Below are 24,318 nucleotides of genomic sequence, written 5' to 3' on the forward strand. Positions count from 1 at the left end.
AAATAAATTACCGATTTAGTGACAAATAACTTATTTATGAGTTGACTTAGTTTTAATTCGATTGACACCATCATTGTTACAACAATATAAAGGGTCATGAGATCAAGCACGCTTAAGCGTGTAATATCCTTTCGATTTAATTGATTTGAGGATTTATAAGTAACTTTAAAAATATCTCTCAAACTTTTGATGGTATTAAATCTAAGTTGAATTCGAATTTAGAGTTGAAACTCTACCTATCATTGAATCCCCTCAATTTTATAAACATTAATTAAGAAAAATTAAGAAATTTATTTATCGTAATTAAAAAAATTCTCCAATAAGAAAATTAAATTATACGACACTCGCTTTGTGAGTGTAGAAAAAAATTATATAAGATTAATACCAACAATCAAACATGCTAATATGTATCATCATCGTCATCATTATTATAAAAACAATACCAACCTGAGCAAGATTTTTGAATTGAGCCGGTCCAAAAGAAAAAGGTTGAATCAATTAACTTGTAGACTAATATAGGCAGATTAAATTTAACTAAAAATGATTAAATCGAGTTTTTTTTACGTTGGAACCGAAAGCTGGTGGCGTGACTTGGTCGGTCCGACCACCGGCCGATGACAAAAATAAAAATCCCTTTTTAAAAATGATAAACTGGGCAATTTCGTAAATATGGCAAAAAACTCTGTCCACTATTGAAGTGTAAAAAGAACCCGCCGTCTCTTATAAACCCCTAACCTTTCTCGTTTTTGACGTTATTGAAGTTTCCCTCCCAAACATCCTAAATCTCGTCTTCGTCGCCGCCGCCGCCGCCGACGCCGAAACGCCGCACTCTCCAGCCGCTTGCCCGGGAACGCACCCAATTTCAAAAAACGGCTTCCGTTTCTCATCCCTTGGCCTAACCAAACTCCTCGATTCCCCGTTCTCGTCTCTCCTTCACTGATTCCATCCTCGAAAATGGCTTTCATTTGCTTTTAGGGTTTGTAAAATCAAACCCATTAGTTTCCGAACCCAATCTGTACCATTTATTGTTCTACTTTATCCAATTCATCAATATGGCTATCCGTTTCACCGTCAGTTTCTCGGGCTACGTTGCCCAAAACTTAGCCTCCACCGCCGGTTCCCGTCTCGGTTCTTGCCCTTCCCGGTCAGTCCACGAATGCTGGCTCCGGTCTCGTTTCCTTTCCCCCAAACAAAAATCCGACGTCGACCCATCCCCTCCTCGTGCCTACCACGCCACCGCCGCAGCCGACCTCCGCCGCCCGCGGTCGACCATGTGTTCGACCCTAGCTGCTGAATTCCTCAAAGACGGTTACAATAACCCAATCGTCGTTGCTTTGATCTCGTTAATGAAGTCAACGGCTTACAGCTCTTGTTCCTCATCTACCAGTATGGGGATCTTACCATTCAAAGTCGCTTCAATTATCCCTTTCCTTCAAGGTTCCAAATGGATGCAGTGTAACGAATCCCCTCCGGTCGGACCGGAGAGTACCGAGGTGGATAAAGGAGGAACAAACGACGATGGTAATCAAAGCTTAACCTTGGAATTAGATCCCAAATCCTTTGTTAAATCCAGTTGGATTACAAAGATGTTCAATTCACGATCCGAAGATGCCAAGGCAGCTTTCACTGCCGTCACCGTTAGTATACTTTTCCGATCATTTTTAGCTGAGCCAAGATCGATTCCTTCATCTTCTATGTACCCTACACTGGATGTTGGTGACCGCATTTTGGCTGAGAAAGTATCTCCTTTTCTCCAAAATCACTTCTATAGAACACTAAAATTTAAGATTGTATGCTTAATTTTGTTTCTTTTTTAATTATGAACAGGTTTCATATTTCTTTAGAGAACCTGAAGTTTCAGATATTGTCATATTCACGGCACCTCCCATTTTGCAGGTACGTCTCAAAATCTGAAAATTCATTGCCTTATAATTTGTAGAACTTGTAGTAATGAGCATTCGCCCGGTAATTCTATAATTATCTTAAAACCGATAGGCTATATGAGTCAGGATGGATATAGGTATCGGCTTTTGGTTTAATCTACTGACTAAATTTGTGGTCAAATTGGTTTGGCTCAATTTGGTTTATATGCTTAACCTTTTCTTTTGCACTTCCCTTGCATCATCTTATAGATTATAATTGCTTATTATCATCTTAAAATTGATTGAACCAATAGACTGTTTAGGTCAGGATGGATATAGGTACTGGCTTTCGGTTTAGCTTAGGTTTCAAAAGTGAAAATTGACTGACTAAATCTACTTAAACCGAACTCCTTAATCAACTAAACTGAAAATTTTGGTCAAATTGGTTTGGTTCAGTTCGGTTTATATGCTTAACCCATTGGTTTTGCATTTCCCTTGCATCATTCTATAGATTATAATTGGTGACAGTGTTTACTTCAATATGTAGGAAATCGGGTACAGTTCAGGTGATGTGTTTATAAAAAGGATAGTTGCAAAGGCCGGGGACTGCGTCGAAGTAAGCTCTTTATTAAGATCTTTGAAATTCATTCTCTTTAACATATAAGATCTCTTTGTCCCTCTTCATTTATTTCACTTTTTGCCCTTTATCCCTTATCTGCAAAATGCATGATTGTTAATGATTTTCTAATAGGCTCGTGATGGGAAACTGTTGATAAATGGTATTGAACAAGATGAAGATTTTGTTCTAGAGCCTTTGGGTTACGAAATGGAACCATTGGTTAGTTTCTCACTTATGATTGTATATTCCGCAAATTATTCATATCCATATGTTTCTCTTGTTCTTTGTCATGGTTTTGTTACACAGTCCTTGAGTTAAGCCGTTGGTTAAACAGTGTTTTATGGTCTCTTGTGTGTGGCTGGCTTCCGCAGGTTGTGCCAGAAGGTTACGTTTTCGTGTTGGGAGATAATCGTAACAAAAGTTTCGATTCCCATGATTGGTAATCCTAACATTTCTTACCACTAATAACCATTTTCAGCAATGCGTTGGGAAGGATTATAATGTCATGTTTTGAATTATCTTCTTCCACAGGGGCCCGCTTCCCATCGATAACATAATCGGGAGATCAGTATTCCGCTATTGGCCTCCATCCAAAGTTTCAGATACCATACATTATACACATGTTGGGAAAGATGCTGTAGCAGTTTCTTGACATCTGAGATAACTTAAAAAAGACTCGGTACTTACTCGGCTCATGTCGAGCATCTTCAAATACCCATCAGACACGGAATAGGCCAGATTCGGCAGAATCAAGAGAAGAAAAAATCCGGGTTCATCTCTGTTTCCTGAAAAAAGCCTTTTTTTGTTGCTTATTTCATGCTAGAAAGTGGGGGCTGCCCTTGCGAAAATGGTTGAATTGAAGAGATCTTTCAAGGTTGGTTGATAAGAAAGATACAAGGATTGTGTAAACATGAAGCAGGTGGATTATATCAGATTTCATGGCTGGAAGAAGGAGGAACTTTGAGGGCTAACATTTGGAATCAAGCAAATGAGGTGTTGAAAGTGGAAAAAGGAGGCTGTTGAATTTTTATTACAACCATGCTTTTGAGATCTTTTGAATCTGAATTATCTTTTTCTAATATTCATATGTATTGGTGTTGGTACTTGTTGTTTCATACTTTTGCGTGTTCCATTGTTTGAAACTTTCATTTTCCCAATGCAATTCATTCAAGTGTGGTATAATTCTGGTTCGTGTTCTCTTCTTTTTTTTCTTTGCATTTTCAGTTTAAGTGTTAGATGAAACATTCAGATTTAATTTTATGTTTATTATTATTGAATAACATTTTGGATTTGTTAAGTTTAACCTGATTTTGAAAATTTGATCTACTCAAAATAACTTGAAAAAATAGAAAAACTTGTCTAATCTTCGTTAATTCGTAGTTACAATTAAAATTAAATCATTAGGTGAATTGATAATTAAAATATATTTCAACATGACCCATATATGTTGAAACCTAATACCAAAGTAAAATTATAACTAAGAACCTACATGTATAAATGCGCATTCAAAATCGTAATTTTCTTTTTGGAAAATAAAATTATTTCCAATTTTCATCTTCACATCCTGAAGATGATTCTATTTTTATTAGGCATAATGATTTTTTTACCCTCTAACTTTATAAAAAAATTATTTTAGTATTTCATTTAATTTTTAAACTTGCATTATTTGTCAAATCACCCTAAAATGATAAAAATTAGCTCGATAGCCACGTGTCTACCATGTCAGCAATTAATTAAAATTTTAAAATTAACATACTAATATATATTTATACATTTTATAAATTTTTGAATTTTAATTTTAAAAATTAAGTAGTTATTGATGTGGCATTCACATTGCAATACGTACGTATGTCATATCAATAAAGTTAACAAACATTAAAATTTTCGTCTATTTTAAGATAATTGAACAAACAACACAAATTAAAAGTAAAAAAAAAACGAAAATTAATTTTTTTATATAAAATTAGTTGTCGAAATAAATATTTATACTTTTTTATTATTTTAATAAGATGATATTTTCTTGTTGACCACACACCGTCGTGAGGGCATGCTTATACGCATGGAAAACTGGAAATTTCACGTGTAATTGCAGTTTAGCCGCATGCATCTCCCACCTATCTATTAGAGAAATTATTTTATGCATCATTTTTAGTATAGTTTTTATCAATTAAAAAAAACACATCATTATTATTCTTTTATATTTATAAATAATTTATTTTTATAAAACATGATATATCTAAATTATTAAAAAAATACACGAGGGCAGTTTTCAAAGTCAACTACTGAGTCAACTATTATATATATATATTTTTAATTTTAGGTTAAATTTTAATATTTATATTTTTAAAATTTTAGATCTTAATTCTAGTTAAATTCATTAAGTTAATTTTTTTAAATCTTATGCGCCGACCATATTTGCACTTTGTAATGTCATGTCAACTTATTATGCTTGCATATTACTTACAAAAAAAAACTAGTTAATGGGTTTAACGGTTGTCAGTCTCAACCATAAAATGTAATTTTATCATATTAACATATAAATTTATAACTTTCAAAGAGATTAAAACATAAATTTTCAATTTTAGGGTTCAGGCCCTTACTTATCCTATGTTGCCGTACTTACTAAAAATGATAAAATTAAATAATATAGATTAAATTTACAACTTTACACATATATAAAACTAATAACAAAACTTAACTAACCCAATTTTTTTTACTCAAGCCCTCTTTCCAACTAAAATTTTTTGAGTTAATCGAGTTGACGAATCCTATTTTAGCAACTGAATTCAATTCAAAATTTTTTGAATTAACAAATCGATTATTTATACTCAATATTATATTTACATGGACTGATTATTTAATTACATAAGTAAGGTTAATGGGTAAATATTTATCAAAACGACATAGTTTTGCCTTTTAACTCTATGGTTTTGACCTTTTTACTCCAGAAAAGGTAAATATTTATCAAAACAACGTAGTTTTATTTCTTCTTATTCGGATTTTCGGATAACTCGAATTGTGTAATTTATATTCTAGCTAAACCGAAAATTTTGATTTTTTTTGTTCGAGTTGATCCGAATAACTCAAACTATGTAATTCAAAATTTGAATTTTTTATCGAGTTTTTTAAATCGAATCGAATTTGAGTTTTGTGGTTGCTTCCCTCGATAATATATACCATGTCTAAAATTCAAACCCGAATCTCCATTTTCACATGATGTATTTTATCAAATTCGAGCGAATTCTATAAACAAACGTAAATGATGAATGAATGAGTTGAAAATTAGAAAGTTGATAAGGTTGATGATGAGACCCCATAAATCTTAAACTTAGTGTTTGTGTTCATATTACATAGGGCTAAAAAGTTTAAGGGAAAATGCATGCAATTATTGAAAGAGTTAAAAGCTGTTATAAGTGGGGAGGTGATCTGATCTGTTAGTCGGTGCTTTGTCTCTTAACACCATTCTAGGATTGTTCTATAATTCCATTATAATGGCTTAAATGAAAAACAAAATCATTTTATTTAATAATTGAATAGTTAAGGGATGGAAATAGAGCGGGACAAAAATTGAGGATCGTATTTTGAGTCAGGTTCCTTTGAACTTAGCTTGACCGAGCACATGAACAACCCGGAGGTGGCGTTGAGTGGTTAGCAACTTAAAATGTGAAATTGTATTTTTGACTCTTTAAAAATTATAAAATTATAACTTACTATATGATAAAATTGTACTTTAATCTCTCAATGATGGAAATTGTTAATTTAGTCCTATTACAAAATTATAAATATATGAATTAGTAAAATGGTAAAATTATATTTTAACTCTCATAAAAATATGTAACTTAATTCTAGTCTTAGAAAAATTCTGACCTTTTTACTATGCTTTTTCAATTTAATATTATAGAAGTATTTATAATTTATTCATTACCATAATTTTGCTATATATAATTCTACTGTGTATATATAACATATGAATATGTCCATCATTTTAATACATAGATTTTATATATAAAATCATATACATGATAATATGTTTGTTGCGTTAGATTTTAGAAATAGCAGATCATAACTAAATGAATTTAGCAGTTATCGCTGATGAAGATTGATATTTTAAAATTTAAAAAGTATAGGGACTAAAAATAAAAAATTAAAATATATAGATTAAATCTATAAAATTTGTAAAATACAGGGACTAACAGTAGAATTTAACCTTTAAAAATCCACCTTAAAATTACTCTCTTAATTATATGAATAAACCCAAAGTTAAAAATAAGTGGACCATCATTAGGTAGGTTAGGGTTTTATAAAAGTGCTTTTTAACTTTTAAGTGTCTTTTTATTTTCAACTTATCTAATATATAGTCAACAATGCAATCAAAAGAAAATTTATTGGGTAAATTCAAAGGAAGCTAAATTTAAATGAAAAAATTGAATGATAAAACATCTAAACAAATTTGAAAATCTCAAAATTAAGAATTTCAAAATACCCATTTCTAAAATACTCATTTTTTTAAAATTTTCGTTTTAAATTACATAACATAAGATCGATATGTCATTTAATAATTAAAGGAACGATTTTATATTGAAAAATATAATTGATATAGCCTCGATAATTTAAGGATATAATTAAAATAATTTAATATTTAAATATCAATTTAAAATAAGAATCATAATTTAAAGATTTTTATACAAATCAAATTAAGTCTAACCTTAAAAAAGGATTATATTCAAAGGTTTCACTACAATCCACATAAAACCATGGGCTGACAACATAGCTATCAATGAACAATCCCATTTCTATTTTTCCAAATTATTATTATTATTATTATTATTATTATTATTATTATTGTGATCTAAGTTATTCACTAGAGCGAGCATAATGATTAATCCTTTGTATTCGATAGGTTCATTAAAGAGGTAGACGCTAACCACGTGTTTTAAAGCTACTCTATATTCAGGGCAAGAATTGAACCCTCAACTGCTGATTAAGGTAGGAGAGACTCTTGTCATCTCATCTAACTTTGTGATTCAAAATTATCTTATTTTCTTAAAATGAAAAGGGTTAATAGTAAATTTAGCCCTTATCACTTATTTCTTTTATTATTTTCACCCTAATTATTTTTATCACTTTGACTATTAACCTTTAAATTTTAGATGTAAAAGTTAATTAGACACTATTGTAGCAAACACGTATGATAATTCACATATACACTATGCATGCTATCACGCCAATGCTATTAAAAATTTAATAGTTTAATTATTTTTTCATTTAAAATAAAATAATTTAACTAAAGTGATCTTAAAAAAAAAGGACCAAATTGATAAATAAGATAATTTTATTTTTAAGGAAATAATAACTGAAATTTCAAATGCCCGCATGGCATAAATGTTATTTTCAACGAAATTGAAAGCTAAATTCGACAAAAGCCAACATCGTAAGATTCTCGAACATCATCTAATCTACTGCAAGAAAAACTGAAAAACAGAGTCCCCACGCGCTTTGCCCATTCCCGGTTTCCACATTATTTAATTTTAAACCCTCCACAAAAAAGGTTAATTTCATTATACATCCTCAAACTATTGTCTCAATTTTAATTTGATCTCTCTAAAACTCAAAACATTCTAATTAAATCCTCAAAGTATCAATATCATATCAAGTAGATCTTTTTTCAATTTAAGCATTAAATGTTAGTTCAGATTATGCCGAGCGTATTTAAAATATAAAGATAAAATTGAAGACACGAGTGTATTATTGTCTAGACAATTTAGAAGAGCTATTTTCTAAACACATCATATTTAGGTTGTTCATACAGTAAATACACACGTGTTTATAATTTTATTCATGTGTTATACATATGAAATGAATTAATATACTATTTGGTATCTGGGTTTGGTTTCAATGTTCCATTCGATATGTAGGTTTTTTAAATTTGGTACTTGAGCTTTTCTTTATCCCATTTAAGTACTCAAGATTAGCTTCAATGTTCAATTTAGTACCCTAGCTTTATTTTTTTGTTGTGCTTTTCTATTAGAGTATACGTGTCAAATATTCATTTGATTGTAAATACCAAATTGAACATCGAAACCAAGTTCAAATACCAAATACTAAATTAACCCATACAAAATTTAGCACCCAAGTTGATAGAAAGATCCAGTGGCAGAGTTTAGTATGTAACCCTAAAATGGTAAAATTTTAATTTAGGCCATTTATAATATATAAAATTTTAAATTAGTAATAGTGAAATGACACTTTAGCCTCCAAAAATAATAAAATTTGATTTAACCTTTTAAAAATGATAAAATGTTGGCTATTAAAATAATAAAATTAGATTTTTACTATCGTAAAAATATACAATTTAATTCGCCTGAAAAAATTTCATGCTCCGCCAGTGGAAAGATCTAATTAAATTTGTACTCATATTTGAAAACAGATGAAATTCAGGACGAATTTAAAATTTACACAAAATTCTTTTAAAAAATGAGTATTATATTCTTTACGAAATACGACAAATCATAAACATAACGTAATCCAAACTCACTTTTTTAGCTTTTTCTTCATTTCATCCTCTTCTCTCTTCTCTCTATATATTTCAAAAGATTTCATTTTAATTTGTCTCCAAAAAGAAAAGATTTTATTTTAATAAAAATATAATTTTGAGCTCAATGAACTTTCTTTTGTTCTTTAATATTTTCCATTCATCGAAGCTATACAGAAGGTAATTTCTTTATTCATAATCTATGTATTTATGTTCTTATTTATTTATTATTTTTCGTCGGTGATTTATTGTCAGTTCTGAAAAAGAATATAAAAGTTACTTGGAAGAACACTTTAAAAGTTCAAACCTTTATTTTTTATTTGTTAGGAATCTGAACAAAAAGAAGATTACAAATAGCTGAGAAAAGTAATTGAGAAAAGTTTAAAAAAATGGGTGAAACGGAGAATCATCAGCACCACCACCCACCGCCGCCACAAGTGGTTGCTCCGCCGGCTGCTCCTCCTCCTAATTTCGCTCTTTCAAGGGGACCTACTTGGACTCCAGCTGAACAACTTCATCAACTTCAATACTGCATCCACTCCAATCCTTCTTGGCGTTAGTTCCCTTTCTGTAAAAAGTTTTAAGATTTTATGCTTAAAGTTGCTTGCTCTTTATTTGGTATATCCAGTTTTTTTTTATCTTTTGCATGTTAGTCCTTTGATGGTGAAATTACAGAATCAAATAGATCCCTTTAAGAATCAATAATTTTTTTCTGTATGTATGGCAGAAGTCGGAGTCAGATTGCATTTTAACTCTTTCACTGGAAAAATAAACAAATTAGTCCCTGTAAACTGGTCTTTTTGTTAAAAGTTTCAATAATTTCTACGGTTAAAAATTGGCATGCCTGACAGAATAAACAGACTGCGTGTAACTGTAGAAATGAAAAAAATTTTAACAAATAAGACCAGTTTGTTCTTTCATCTAATGTACAGGGACTAATTTGTTCATTTTTTGAGTCAAGAGGGTAAAATGCAATTTGACTCTTCGTACAAGGCCTCCATGATACTTTTACCATGTATATATATATATATATATATATGTATATGTGTGTGTGTGACACTTTTTTCTTGGTTGTTGTTGAACAGCTCAAGCACTTTTATTGGCATTCCAACACTTCATTGTGAATCTTGGTACAACGGTGTTAATTGCAAGTACTATGGTGCCTCGAATGGGTGGTAATCATGTATGTTATATAAAACTGTATAATTTCGATACTTGAAAAATGGAATTGATGCATGTTTAACCTCTAAAATCCTCGCGTTGTGTTATGAATAGGGTGATAAAGCTCGGGTTATTCAAGTATTGCTGTTTATGTCAGGCATTAATACGTTACTTCAAACGCTTATTGGCTCGAGACTTCCCACAGTGATGGGTGTATCATTTGCTTATACCTTGCCGTTGTTGTCTATCATCAACGATTATACCGATGAGGCCTTTGGAACTGAGCATGATGTATGTATACGCTTTAGTAGGATATATATAAGTTGAACTAATAGTCAAAGGCGACTCCAGAATTTTTTTAGCAGGGGCTGAAATTTAATTATAATTTTACATAGATCAAAATATAAGTTCATTACGTATTAATTTATAATTTCATCATTTTGAAGGGACTAAACAGAATTTTTTCATTTTTAGGGGGGCTAAAGTGCAATTTTACTATATGTTAGTTTATAATTTCTTTATTTATAAGAGGACTGAATTGAAAATTTTTCATTTGGGGTGGTCGAAGTGCAATTTCACTATATATTAATTTATAGTTTTATCTATTTATAAGAGGACTGAATTGAAATTTTTTCATTTTCCCCTGCCTGCCTTCCCCCCCTCAGATTCGCTTCTGCTAATAGTAACGTATAAATGACTGACTCGGGTGCTTGTTTGCTTGCTTGTAGCGGTTTGTTCGCGGTATAAGAACCATTCAGGGATCACTAATCGTTGCTTCCTTCGTTAATATCATCCTCGGGTACAGTAGGGCATGGGGCGAGCTAACAAGGTAATGGTGTATTTAGTTTTGAGTATAAATTCATACGACCTATATTATTTATTGCTCGCATCTCATTTTTACTTGAACATGATTCTCTCTAGGTTCTTTACTCCCATAGTCATGGTACCGGTTGTTTGTCTCGTTGGTCTCGGTCTCTTTGCACGAGGCTTCCCATTGGTAATTTTTCTTTGGACACTTTAATGCTTGGTTGGGACCAATAATATGCTGATATAAATAATGCAATTAATGTATGATACAGCTTGGTAACTGCGTGGAAATTGGCCTGCCTATGCTTATTCTACTGATTATTTCTCAACAGGCACGTAAGCTACTCCGAGAATAACATCGTTTCGCGCCGACATTCTTTTTCGTTGATTTGACTATTGTACTTGTTTGCTGCAGTACCTGAAGCGTGTCCACTCGAGAGCCCATCTAATACTCGAGAGGTTTGCCTTGCTTATTTGCATTGGAATTGTGTGGGCTTTTGCTGCTATCCTAACCGTGTCTGGTGCTTACAACAACGTTAAGACTGCTACTAAACTGAGTTGCCGCACGGATCGATCTTACCTAATGTCTTCTGCTCCTTGGTATGGTCATAACGTGCTGTTCTGCTTGCTTAATCGCGTTCTAATCGGTTTTGCAAAAACCCTCTTTATAACACCTTATTTAATGTCATTGTTTCTAGGATTAAAATCCCGTACCCATTTCAATGGGGCACACCTATATTCAGAGCTAGCCATGTGTTCGGGATGATCGGTGCTGCACTCGTTTCGTCTGCCGAGGTATAGTCACTATCTATTTTGTGATTTTATTTTCTAAGTTTAATGTTTCAGTTTCGCTTGATCCAATTGATGCTTTAGTATAGAAACTGGTCGGTAATTGAACTTTCTTCGACTTTCAATGCAGTCAACTGCAACCTTTTTTGCAGCAGCTCGGCTTTCGGGTGCCACAGCCCCTCCGGCACATGTACTCAGCAGAAGTATTGGCTTACAGGTCTTTTCCTAGATTATCGTGTCATTTTTTTCTTAACTTATCGTGAATCGCATGATATTATTTTTTCATCAGTGAAGATTACTTACTCATCTTGCTCGTAAATGTAGGGCATCGGTATGTTACTCGAAGGACTTTTTGGTTCACTCGTTGGTACTACCGCATCCGTGTAAGGAAAAAAATCCGTTCTTTATATAATTATTAACTGTAAAATGCCGTTACCAATAGACAACAATATACCTAAAAAAATTTATTTCCGCGTCTTATCTAAATGATATTGCAGTGAAAATGTTGGCCTTCTCGGACTTACACATATAGGAAGCAGAAGGGTGGTACAGATTTCCACCGGTTTTATGATATTCTTCTCCATATTCGGTTAGTTCTAGTACTCTCTCTTTAGTTGTATTGAAAATTTTGTATTATATTTATCGTGTCGCCATACACTCTTCCAGGGAAATTCGGCGCATTCTTCGCCTCTATCCCGTTGCCGATATTTGCAGCCATATATTGCATTTTATTGGGTATTGTCGGTAAGTAACTCGATAATAATGATACTTATTGTATCTCGATATTTCATTTTTTCTTTAATTGGGAATTCCGTGCCCCGTTTTTTCCCTCTTGATGCAGCTGCTTGTGGGATCACATTCATACAGTTTGCAAATAGTAATTCCATGAGAAACATCTATGTTTTGGGTGTGTCTCTATTCCTCGGGTTATCGATTCCTCAATACTTTGTAATGAACACAACCGGTGACGGTCATGGACCCGTAAGAACAAATGCTGGATGGGTAAGTCTTCCCGCTTTTTTCTTTGTTTCACTGGTCCAATATTCACTCGATTCTAATTTTCCCAACACATGCAGTTTAACAGTATATTGAACACCTTCTTTTCATCGCCTGCAACCGTGGCCACCATCGTTGGGACCGTGCTCGATAACACATTAGAAGCAAGACAGGTGGACGATAGAGGAATCCCGTGGTGGAAACCATTCCAACACAGCAAAGGCGATGCTCGAACCGAGGAATTCTACAGCTATCCGTTAAGAATAAATGAATATATTCCGACCCGGTTTCTCTAAAGCATTATCACTAAATTGTTTTTATATTAGCTGCAAAATACAGGGCATATTTTGTGTTCCATATGCATGAGGCTCAGGTTAAATCGGTTCTTGTAAACCGGTGGTCGGCACCGGTGAATGTCGTGTCGGTTTTTCAAGGTATGTAGAGTACTGAATGTAGATGAAAATTGGCTGAGAAAAGGAAACAGGGAACTGGTTAAAGCTATATTTATCCTACTGAACTCTTTAAGCAAATAATATTGGTCAAATTTTATAAAAGGCCCCTGTACAATATAATTTTGGTGATTCAGTCTCTTTGTAATTTATAATTTGATAGTTTTACTTTCTTGTCACATTAAAGTTATCTTCTTTTTTAACATTTGATGATGTGATATATACATTTTAACAATTTTTATATGGGTAGGACATTTTCTACACATTTAAAAGAAAAAAGTTTAATGTTGTTGAATTATAAAAAATGTGCATAATATGGGGACTTCTTTAACAATTTATGTTTTTACCTAATATAGAGACTGGTGACATATTTTTACCTGATCTTGTCATTACTCTCTTTAAAAGAGTTTTGGTATAATGATAAATTAAGACCTGCATTTATTTATATTAGTTGATTTAGTCCTCAATCTTTTAAAAGAGTCAAATACGATTATTGACTTTTTAAAATAGTCGATTATTGGTTTTCAATGAAAATATTAACTGAAATGTTAAAATTTTTAAATATGGTAGCCCACTTGATAATCTAGGTATACTTCATATTTTTTTAAAATATTTCTATTATTTTAAAATTATTTATTACGCCATGTTAACACGAAATACATGTAGATTATCTTGTTGGTTGTCATGCCAATATCACTAAACAAATAATGTTTTTAACATTTTCATTAAAAAGTGATTTGATTTTTAAAAGTCAATAGTCAAATTTAACTTAAAAAGTACTAAATTGACAAAATATGTAAACATTAACGGTTAAATTTATCATTATGCCAACAATCATTTCCAAACAATTGAAACATTTGGCCCCTTAGTTCAATACAACAGTTGCATCTTTACCTCTTCCAAAAAATTAATAATAAAACTTAAAGCCTATTGATTAAATGGAAATTTTCATTTCTAGTCCCTCTCAAAAACCAATAATTTAATTAAAGTCCTTTCAACACCAACTTTTTTTTAAACCTCCAAAAAATTTACAATTTCATCTCGACCCCCTAATACTAAAATCACCAACTTTGCCCTTGAAGATGAATTTAAGATGCATAACAACCAACAAAAATTCCAAATACATTGACATGCATGTGCATGTGATTTTCGCTTACAGCATATATATATATACAGATGATATTGAAGATGCAAATTGGGCAGTTTTGTCGTTTATTTACAAAAAGGTATCTGCAATTCTTAAAAGATTTTTAATTCACAAACCTATGACCAGACACCATTCAATGTTTTGCTAAAAAAACAGAAAATTGGTAAGAATTTTTCTGCAAATAGGTTTTGAAAATTGATTGGTTTTTAAAGAGAACGAGAGGTGGGGATTACTATGAAGTAGGGTTTGGTCATTGGTGTAAATGTTTATGAATGAGGTAAAAACAAGTTATAAATATTCAGCACTTATTATTGTATATATATATATATATATATATATATATATATGCTTTGACTCCATTATTACTGGGGTTTTTTTTTAGGTTAAACTACCATAACTGTGAAACTCAGGTCCCCCACTTATGATCTGCAATAGCCTTTTTAGAAAAATGGGTTTTGAAGTTTTTGGTTTAATTTGGTTTTAGTCCTTTTAATATGATGAATTTTGTGACTTGATCCTCCCCTATTTTTGTTTGACATAATTTGGAGGGTTAACTACAAAATTGCCCCCCCAACTGTACTGCTTTTCCCAAACTAAAGTTTTTTTTGGTAAAAAGGCATTTCCAATCCCTCTCGTTCGAAATTGAGCAAATTGGTCCATCTCAAAAAAATCAAAGCAAATTGATCTCGTCAATTTCAAAAGTGAGCAACCAACCGTACATGATTTTGATTGGTATAATAAAAAATTTAGCCCTCAGAGTTTACGTATTCTGTCAAATTGACCTAATTTAACAAATTTATCCAACAACATTTGTGTAAATGTGTAAATTTTAACGCTGGATTTGTTGATTTTTTAGAATTAAAGCCAAAATAACAAAATATGTAAACATCGAAGGCTAATTTGTCACTATGTCAATTAGAATTAAGTACAATTGATGAATGGCATTAACACAGTGATTAATTTTCCTTATAGTTGCTCACTTTCGAAATTGACAGGGATTAAATTGCTTCAATTTTGAGGGAACCAATTTGCTCAATTTCAAAATTGAAAGGGACTAAAGAGGTCATTTTACCAAGTTTTTATGGGGTTAAAAGCAATACCTAAACTATCAGTTTTGTCTCATTTTATCCAAAAAAGTGCTTGTCGACATTAGGTAATTACTGATTACCATTGTGTTTTGGGATAAAATAAGACAAAATTAACGTTAGGAAAAGTGGTATAGTTTGAGGGTCGGATTTGGTTCGGACCCTCTATTTTTACAATGTTATTAGTGGGTGCGCTTTGACGTTTCGCATACATATAAAATTCCAATGTGTTGTCGGCCATGTAATCGACTAATAGTAACAAAAATTCCACGTTGTCATGTATCAATTTTGATATACAAATAGATAAACTAACATATGTCAAATTAAAGGATCAAATCCCAATTCTCATCATAGAAAAAAAAGACTAAAATTACAATTAGACCCAAGTTTTCTTTTTCTCTTTTACAAAAAATTGGTGTTTGGCTAAGTCAAATTTCAGGACCTTTGAAGGGAAAAAAACTACTCATTAAATCTAACCATGAGTGTTAGATGAGATGATAAGATTCTCTCCTACCTTAATCAATGGTCGAAGATTCGATTCTTTCATTGGGTACGGAATAGTTTTAAAACTCGTGGCTAGCATCTACCCTTTAATAGGCCTATAAAATGTAGAATATTAATTACTGAACTTACTTAGGTAGATACATAGAGAAATATAAAAGAAATACTGATTAAATCCATGTTTTCATTGGTTGAAACAAAGCATCTAATCAGTTATATCTTTGGCTTTATTTATTACAGGTTTCTGACCAGGTATTAGCATGCACTATAAACCCCTTTTTCAGATGTTGGAAAATAGCCTGCACCAATGCTAATTTAGCCTCTTCTTAATTGTCCCTTGATGTGTTGCAAAGGTTGTATATCTTGGTTAAATTTTCTGTTAGGTCCCTAAATTTTTTTTGAACTTAACTGGTATCTAAACTTAGAAACCGTAAGCTAATTTGGTATTTTTTTTAAGTATCTGATTAACACTGTTAAAATACATTGAGGTGGCACTGACAACCAATAACAATGGTGATACATGGTAGCTTCACATTTGAAAACGTGGTAAAAATATAAAATCTATTATAAATTGAGTAATTTAATCCGTATATAGCACAGACAGTGGTGAATTTCATGTATTTTAGATCGCCGAGCAAAGTTTTTTCATGTATTGAACTTGAAAAATGCTTGAACAAGTAACTCAAAACCAAGGGTAAATGGTAATGATGGCCATGGGGGCCTTGCCCCTTGATATTTTTAAAAAAAATTTTAATTAAGTTCTCTTAATTTTTTTGCAAATTCTCATTAGTCTCGTAAAAATTTTAATTAGACCTTAAATTTTTTTAAAAATTCATTAAACTTTTAAAATGTTTGAAAATTTAAATTAGATCCCACCAAAATTAAGTCCCAACATTCCCATTCCATAAAACAATCCTAAACTTGAGTGCCAAACCCTAATGATAAAAGTTTGAAATAATTTAAACCCTAAAAAACTCAATTTTAAATTTTTTGATAAACACAAAATTAAAATAATCCAAACCCAAAATAATCTAAATTTAAAATAATCCAAAACTTTGAAATGATTTAAAAATTGAAAATGGCTTCTCAAGGAAAAAGGCTTTTCCACTTTTTTTTTTTTTTTAATTTCTTCTTTTTTCTTAAACCTTACCCTAGACATAGTCCCATAGATTCCCCACTACCTTTTTCTGATTACATTTTGCCCTTTCCTTTGTCCTTTTACTGAAACTACCCATCTTTTCCATTGGTCACCAGTAGGCAGTAGTACTCAGTAGAGAGCTGATCTATGATGTTTCATTAACTCAAATCTTTCATTTGAATCTTGGCCATCAATCTTTTCAAATGGGTCAATTTCTGATTTTAGTCCTTTTATACTTAAATTTGAGGTTTAATCACTATAATTTGGCATAATTCATAGTGAAAGTACTTGTAGATTTTTTTTATTATAGGGGCTAAATCAAATTAATCACTATATTTTGAAATACTTTAGTGTAAAAGCATTTGGTATGTCCTTTTATTATAAAGATTGGATCAAATAAAATTTAAATTTAACGATTATTGTTTAAGAAATGATATTAAATTTTTTTTTTTTTACAGTTTAACTCCAAACAAAATATTTCATTTTCAGAATCATAATAGCTGGGGGAAACTAGGGGGTAGCAGGGGCCCTGACCCCTCTAAAATGAAAATTTTTTTATGCCCTTTAAATTTTTAAAATTTTAAAATTTTAAATTAGTAAGTGTAAAACTACACTTTGTCTCCTCAATAATGATAAAATTTTGATTTAATCCTTTAAAAATTATAAAGATAGATGTTATTAATATGGTAAAATTACATTTTACTATCGTAAAATTTATAATTTAATTTCGATCCCCTAAAAATTTTTCTAACTTCATCACGATAATAGCTTTAAAGATGTAAACTCTATTAAATAGTAAATAACATTTTTTAAAACAATAAATATTGACTTCGCCAAAATGACTTTAATTAATTTTCTTTAATGGTAAAAGAGACTAAATTAAACTATTTAATAGTAAATGTGGTAATTTAATTCAATCCCTATATAATGGAGTCTCTCAAGTATTTTCACCGACAATTCAATCCCTATATTAGGTTAAGTGGGAAGGAGCTCGATGCCCCTTAAGTAATGTCTTAACATATTTATTTTAAATGGACCTGAACAATCGAGGTATTAGTATGAATCAATTGAATCTAGCTAAAAAAAATCTATTAAGCTAATAATTTAAAAATGATTTTTAATTTTTTAAATTTTAATAATTTATTTAATTAAACCGTTCAAATTAGTAAAATTAACGAAACAGTGATCTGATCAGCTCAACCACTCATTGAAAGCATTGTGTTTTGGATTCAAAAGGAGAAAATAATTCTAAAACTTATTTACGGGTCTGATCTAACTTGAATCTCGATTTAATCGAGATCTAATGTGATTATCGAATAAGAAATAAACTCCGGAAAAGAAATGTAAATTCCATGAAAAAGGACTTAAGAAAGTCATGATATTTAAGCTTCTTTTTAAGTGATAAAGTTACAACTGTTTTTGTATGTTCTTCACAATTATATAAAGAATCTCCCTTTCTTCGCTTTGTTTTTCTTCACATTGTTCCATTGCTCTCTTTCTTCTCCATTTCTGCATTACAAGCACCACCATCAATCATTTTCCGGTTCTGGATCACCACTAAAATGTCAATGACGGTAACCCAGCAACCACCGCCGCCGCCGACGGTGACCGTACCTGACCAGCAGCCATATCACAACTCTCAAACCACCACCCATCCTTCCCTTCCTCCTCTTATAGGTGTACTTTTAGTTATCATAATCTTAGGCATTATCGCCGGCATGATCGGCCGTCTATGTACCGGCCGGAAAATCATGGGTTTGGGTCATTTCGACATTGAAACTTGGATCGAAACAAAGTGTTCTTCTTGCATCGACGGTAGGGTTTACCCTCCTCCGCCACCACCACCACCGCCAGCTACCTCCGTTTTAACACCACCAATTCAACGACAGCCACCACAGCAAGAAGATCAATCTCCACAGAACCCCACCACTTGACATTGATTCTTAAAACATGGGTTGTTATTGTCTTGTAATTTATGTCCTTTTTTTGCTAGATTTTTGTCAACTTTGTAACATTTTTATTGTTGGCATTGCTAGTTTTATTATGAGCTTCAAGCTCAATTGGAGATGATTATGGTTTGTAGGTTATGGAACTTTATTTTTCATTTGAAAATGTTTGCCAAATCTTTATTTTATTTTGTTCAAGACCCTCCCCTAACCATATATTAAACCCAGCAAAATCAACCCAAATCCAACCTCTAATAAGGTTTAATCCAAGAGCAAACTAGCCATTTCCACTAAAAATTTCATTTATTTTTATTGTAAAAAACTGGTATAGTTAAAAAAATAACTAGATAATTATGTGTACCTCATGCTAACGAATATTGGCTAATTTTTAACAGAAGAATCAGTTTATTTTTTGATCAACGTATAAGGACTAATTTGTCTTTTCTTTTAGTAAAAAGGATAAAATGTAATCTAATTCTTAGTAAAAGGACCTCCGTAATACTTTTACCCCAACATCAAATATCATGAAAACCAAGAACTCACATACACCAGGTAAAAAGTTCACTGTATTTCTCTATCAAAACGAGAGTGAAGCCCTGCAGGTCCCTAGTGCCGAACATGGCATGAGTCGCGGTTAAAGGGGAATCTTGTTCATCGGAATATTCGGTTAAGCAAATACCGAAACAGATCATACAGTACACAAATAACAGCATGTCCTCATTCCTACTTATCTTCTCAAATGTCGGGCTGACAACGTAGGAAAATTTTGTAACATACATTGATTATGAACATAAAGACAGTAGTCAGAATTGCATCATGGATAACAGTAGTTAACATGTTGGTTTCTAACTCTTCATGTAAAGGACTAAGGCACTGTAAATACGAGACTAAAAATACTTTCATTGATGCGGGCAAGAGCTACCCATCGGATGTAGGACGCTTTATCTTGAGAAGATGAGAGAGGCCTGCGATTACATGGAGTCGACTACTTGGGATACCGGTCTTTGCCAGTGCCAATCCGTTTTTGTCCAACAGCACAAAGCAAGGAACATACTTGATGTCGTAATGGAGAAGCTATATGAAAACAAATATCTGTAAGTAATCAACCCGAACTTATATATACAGTTTTTACAACCCCTAGCTGCTGTTTATTGTATGAAACATAAAGTATAGTAGCAGAATTTTTTCTTTATTAGATAGATAATGAAAACAACAACATTGCAGAGAGTGTTTCCTTTTAGGCACCAAAAAGAAAAGAGATTGGGTTGTACATTAAAAGCCGTAAATATGACACCTACTACTACTAGAGGCAATCGGCTTGATGTTGATCTAATGTGTGATGAGCAAAGCACCAATCACCACTGCCCATTATTTTCTTCTTTCCACATTTCAACCCAATTGCGTTGAGCTTCTTCCAGTCCCAGCAAAGAACCCTTCTTCTTTGGGTCCCAACTCGCAGACAAAGTCCCATAAGCAATCCCAAGCGTTGATGCCCCAAAAGTAATTAATGTAGTCAAGAATGGCAGCCACAACGGCGCATCCCATAAGTTTTGCTCTTTCGCTACACCAAATAGGTGCAGTAAAGCCAGACCCGTGGCCATTGGAACTCCCACAGATACCAAAATCCTTGCTATCATCCTCTCAAACACTACCTGGGGAATTTCCTCGTCCTCGTTCTTCTTGTTGTTGTTATTTGAGCTTTTTTTGGCAGTGTTTTCTTTCACGGTAGCCTGTGGTGTGCTGGAAAATCCTTTGGCATTGGCTTGAAGTTTCCATGTTGACAAGGGTTGGTTTTGTTTCTGGGTTTTGATGATTGTAGGGAGGATTGTTGGCGATATTGAATCCCATGAAGAAAGCTTTGGAAGATAAAAGTGCTGGGTTTCTAGTGAGAGTGTACTCTTCATTGTTTCTGTCAGGTTCCTTTCCACCAAGCAATGTTCAATGTTCTTATAACTTGATTATCTTATCCAAAACTTTGAATGGCAGTGCTTTCTCCAATAATTTTAGTATGAGATATTTTCATTTTAGATTTGTTGAAGAATGAAGATAATATTTATATTTTAAAATATAAATATTTATATTTTGGATTTAAATTTAAAATTTTGTATTAATACAATTTAATTATATTTGAATAAAAATATTATAATCTAATAAAATATTGTGCCATAAAAAAATTATTCAAATATATAAAATCATATTAATTTTACATTGATATAAGATTACTATATAATTTTGAAAGAAAAATATTATCTTCATTCTGCACGTCACTAATATAACTTACAATACCTTCCAAAGCTTTCTTCATGCGATTCAATATCCCCAACAATACTTCCTACAATCATCAAAACCCAGAAATAAAACCAACCCTCATCAACATGGAAACTTCAGGCCAACGCCGAAGGGTTTTCCGGCACACCACAGTCTACCATGAAAGAAAACGCTGCCAAAAAAAGCTCAAACAACAACAACAATGAGGACGAGGAAGCTCCCCAGCTAGTGTTTGAGAGGATGATAGCAAGGATTTTGGCCTCTGTGGGAGTTCCAATGGCCACGGGTCTGGCTTTACTGCACCTATTTGGTCTAGCGAAAGAGCGAAACTTGTGGGATGTGCCATTGTGGCTGCCATTCTTGACTACGTTTATTACTTTTGGGGAATCAATGCTTAGGATTACTTATGGGACTTTGTCTGCGAGTTGGGACCCGAAGAAGAAGGGTTCTTTGCTGGGATTGGAAGAAGCTCAATGCAATTGGGTTAAAATTTGGAAATCCAAAATATAAACACTCTCTGCAATGTTGTTGTTTCCATTATCTATCTAATAAAGAAAAAAATTCTACTACTATACTTTTTTTTTGTTTCATACAAGAAACAGCAGCTAGGGGTTATAAAAACTGTATATATTTGGTTCACTAAGTACATGATTTTAAGAAAGAAAAAGTGCAATAACAAGAAAGTTATGCAAAGAGGTCTCTTCGAACTTTGCTACTCAAATCGTGTTGTTAAACACTCTTCCTTCAAATAGAAAACTGAGAATATCCCGAGAACCTCAAACACTGCAACGGCCAAAGGGCTGAATATCGAACTTAAGAGGTCTTTTTAGGTCCAAATAAAGCCATATAAAACGGGGGGAAACGAACCTCATTCACCAAAACTAGGAAAGAAAAGGAGTGCTACAATACTATCACGAGAAATTCTGATATTGAAGCAGAACAGGAACAAAAGAGATTGACCTATGGATAGGAAATACGATCTAATACTGCCCCTAAATACCAACCGATTACAACCTATAGCAATATCCGTAATCTGAGTCCATCTCCATCAAAAAACGTCAAGCATATACATCATAGGCAAAAACAATAGCATTTCGTATTTCAATCTTGAACATATAATAAAGAACCGGGAGATAAAAAAGTTACCTCAGGCAACCATTTCTCGTTCTCGGCATCAGCCAAGACAATGTTCAACCAATCCGAGTTCCTATTCTCCACTTCCATGACAAACTTAAGCAAGGAGTTACATAAACTACATTTTGGCGAGTAAAACTCGATCACCGTAGCCGATTTCCTACTAGCCAATGCCGATGCAAAAGCCCTATGTTCAGCTTCCCCTTGTTCATCAGGACTCAATGGTTTATTTTGACTAACCCCAAAAGCTATTTGGGTAGGGTTTAAATTACTAAACCTTAAACCCGAAACTGAATTGAATGAATTTAGAACAAAGGAACCAAGATTTTGTATAGATTTGAATAACCAAGGACCTTCAAAGGTACAAAGATTGGAACTTTTAGACTGTTTATTAACATCCCAAGGCCATTTTAGACAAAACAAACCTTGTTTAGAACCAGAATTCATCTTCTTGTCTAATTATAACCTCCAAAATCCTCCTTTTTTTCCACAATATAGTAAGAACCCTAGATTCAAAACAAATATACATTACATTTAAGATCATATTTGTAGTTGATTTTCACAATTATAAGAAATAAGGAAATAAACCCAAAATTGTTAACCCAATATGAAGAAGAAAAAAACAAGGGAGTTTTAGGACAGTTACCCCTCTGAACACTTCAGTTCCAAAACTGAACTCTGTCACCAAAGATTCGCAAGGAGGAAGACAACAATGGCGTAGGCTATGGGGACAACATAAGCCAACAATGATTTCTTCATGTTGTTGGGCTGAGTTGTCTTATTGACTTCCATGGGTATATTTCTTTGGTGTGAGATAAGCCCTTTCTTTTAGGCCTTAAGGATTTGCTCTTGTTGTTCAACCCTTTAAGCCCAAGCTAGAACTTCCATTACCAGACCGAACAAATCTTTAATTTGATGAAATTTACTTTAATTGATTCCATGGAATTTAGTAGTGAGAGGATAAAATAAAATTATGATTTTTTTGGAGGGATTTAAAGAATTTAAATTGAATTATGAATAATGGTAAGGGACTAAAAGTGTTATTATTTCATTTAACCAAGGGGATAAGGTTTCATGCCTCGACCTGTGCACACATGGTAGAGAAAAATGGGTTTAGTTTAATCCACCAGAATGACCCAATACTGAAACCATTCTAAAAGCCCATAAATTTCGATGACCTAATAAACATTTTGATAAGTTATAACTTAAATAACTTCATAACCTTATTCGAATCCTCCATAATAGAGCATTTACTCTTAAATGACTTCAACTCATCACTTTAAAGACAATAGTTAATTGTATTAGTATGTCTAATAAAGTTCTAAACAGACTTAAATCTCAAATTTGAACGTAGTAAAAGGACTAAAATAAAAATTAGACCAAAGATCATTAATCAATCTTGTAATTGAAATAGATTAAAGTCTTATTAGTTTGGTTTTTGACTTTAGAAATAAATAAATAAAAGTTAAAAGGCATTTAGTTAACATCCAACTCCAAATAAATGAAAGTTAGGAGAAAATGCCATCATTTGACAATTAAGTCTTCAACATTGAAAAAAATTTCATCTAACTAACCCACAATTGTATTTTGATGACCTAAAGGAACCCCTAATCATATCCCAATTTTTGTTTCAAACTATTGGATTTCCACCCAATTTTTATGACTAATATGCTGTTCTTCAACTCATTTCAATGACAATTTTACACAATGTTCTATTGGACCGTTTCATGTAGGTGATATTATGGTAATTTAGCTAATGAGAAAAGAATATATATATATTTGATTATTCTAGATGAGGATCCCATTGTCATGCATGTCTTATATATATATATATATATATATATATATATATATATATATATATATAAGGTTTTAACTCCTTCT

The 24,318-nt window shown here is 32.3% G+C and overlaps 5 protein-coding genes across 5 annotated transcripts; 3 read left to right on the plus strand and 2 right to left on the minus strand.

Annotated features, from left to right (window-relative positions):
• Nucleotides 1–741: 741 nt before the first annotated feature.
• Nucleotides 742–3,663, plus strand: LOC105773346 (probable thylakoidal processing peptidase 2, chloroplastic). The gene is made up of 6 exons (XM_012595129.2): nt 742–1,739; nt 1,828–1,896; nt 2,410–2,478; nt 2,614–2,700; nt 2,853–2,920; nt 3,013–3,663. The coding sequence occupies exons 1-6, from the start codon at nt 1,053–1,055 to the stop codon at nt 3,131–3,133; spliced, it is 1,101 nt and encodes a 366-aa protein (XP_012450583.1). The 5' UTR covers nt 742–1,052; the 3' UTR covers nt 3,134–3,663.
• A 5,370-nt stretch (nt 3,664–9,033) lies between these two features.
• Nucleotides 9,034–13,351, plus strand: LOC105773586 (nucleobase-ascorbate transporter 3). Its single transcript, XM_012595593.2, has 15 exons — nt 9,034–9,193; nt 9,341–9,568; nt 10,099–10,196; nt 10,289–10,465; nt 10,903–11,003; nt 11,096–11,171; nt 11,254–11,313; nt 11,397–11,581; nt 11,680–11,776; nt 11,901–11,987; nt 12,095–12,153; nt 12,268–12,359; nt 12,437–12,514; nt 12,612–12,772; nt 12,847–13,351. Exons 2-15 carry the CDS (start codon nt 9,403–9,405, stop codon nt 13,060–13,062), a joined length of 1,653 nt encoding a protein of 550 aa, XP_012451047.1. The 5' UTR covers nt 9,034–9,193; nt 9,341–9,402; the 3' UTR covers nt 13,063–13,351.
• A 5,303-nt stretch (nt 13,352–18,654) lies between these two features.
• Nucleotides 18,655–19,020, plus strand: LOC105773212 (uncharacterized). Its single transcript, XM_012594923.2, has one exon. It carries the CDS (start codon nt 18,655–18,657, stop codon nt 19,018–19,020), a length of 366 nt encoding a protein of 121 aa, XP_012450377.2.
• A 556-nt stretch (nt 19,021–19,576) lies between these two features.
• On the minus strand, nt 19,577–23,239 carry LOC105773208 (uncharacterized). The gene is made up of 3 exons (XM_012594919.2): nt 23,081–23,239; nt 22,447–22,940; nt 19,577–20,106 (listed from the first exon to the last, which is right to left on the minus strand). Exons 2-3 carry the CDS (start codon nt 22,879–22,881, stop codon nt 19,951–19,953), a joined length of 591 nt encoding a protein of 196 aa, XP_012450373.1. The 5' UTR covers nt 22,882–22,940; nt 23,081–23,239; the 3' UTR covers nt 19,577–19,950.
• On the minus strand, nt 19,854–21,027 carry LOC105773210 (uncharacterized protein PAM68-like). Its single transcript, XM_012594921.2, has 2 exons — nt 20,331–21,027; nt 19,854–20,106 (listed from the first exon to the last, which is right to left on the minus strand). Exon 1 carries the CDS (start codon nt 20,934–20,936, stop codon nt 20,388–20,390), a length of 549 nt encoding a protein of 182 aa, XP_012450375.1. The 5' UTR covers nt 20,937–21,027; the 3' UTR covers nt 19,854–20,106; nt 20,331–20,387.
• Nucleotides 23,240–24,318: the final 1,079 nt, after the last annotated feature.

Source organism: Gossypium raimondii, chromosome 6 (assembly GCF_025698545.1).
Source record: "Gossypium raimondii isolate GPD5lz chromosome 6, ASM2569854v1, whole genome shotgun sequence".
In the NCBI taxonomy this organism is placed as follows: Eukaryota; Viridiplantae; Streptophyta; class Magnoliopsida; order Malvales; family Malvaceae; genus Gossypium; species Gossypium raimondii.

Coding starts and splice junctions, on each gene's coding strand:
- LOC105773346 (XM_012595129.2), top strand. CDS start 1,053: ATGGCTATCCGTTTCACCGTCAGTTTCTCGGGCTACGTTGCCCAAAAC. Junction 2,701..2,852: donor GTTACGAAATGGAACCATTG/GTTAGTTTCTCA, acceptor TGGCTTCCGCAG/GTTGTGCCAGAAGGTTACGT. Junction 2,921..3,012: donor AGTTTCGATTCCCATGATTG/GTAATCCTAACA, acceptor CTTCTTCCACAG/GGGCCCGCTTCCCATCGATA.
- LOC105773586 (XM_012595593.2), top strand. CDS start 9,403: ATGGGTGAAACGGAGAATCATCAGCACCACCACCCACCGCCGCCACAA. Junction 10,466..10,902: donor CCTTTGGAACTGAGCATGAT/GTATGTATACGC, acceptor GCTTGCTTGTAG/CGGTTTGTTCGCGGTATAAG. Junction 11,582..11,679: donor CTAATGTCTTCTGCTCCTTG/GTATGGTCATAA, acceptor CATTGTTTCTAG/GATTAAAATCCCGTACCCAT.
- LOC105773212 (XM_012594923.2), top strand. CDS start 18,655: ATGACGGTAACCCAGCAACCACCGCCGCCGCCGACGGTGACCGTACCT.
- LOC105773210 (XM_012594921.2), bottom strand. CDS start 20,936: ATGAAGAGTACACTCTCACTAGAAACCCAGCACTTTTATCTTCCAAAG.
- LOC105773208 (XM_012594919.2), bottom strand. CDS start 22,881: ATGAATTCTGGTTCTAAACAAGGTTTGTTTTGTCTAAAATGGCCTTGG. Junction 20,107..22,446: donor ACGAGAAATGGTTGCCTGAG/GTAACTTTTTTA, acceptor GTTTTCATATAG/CTTCTCCATTACGACATCAA.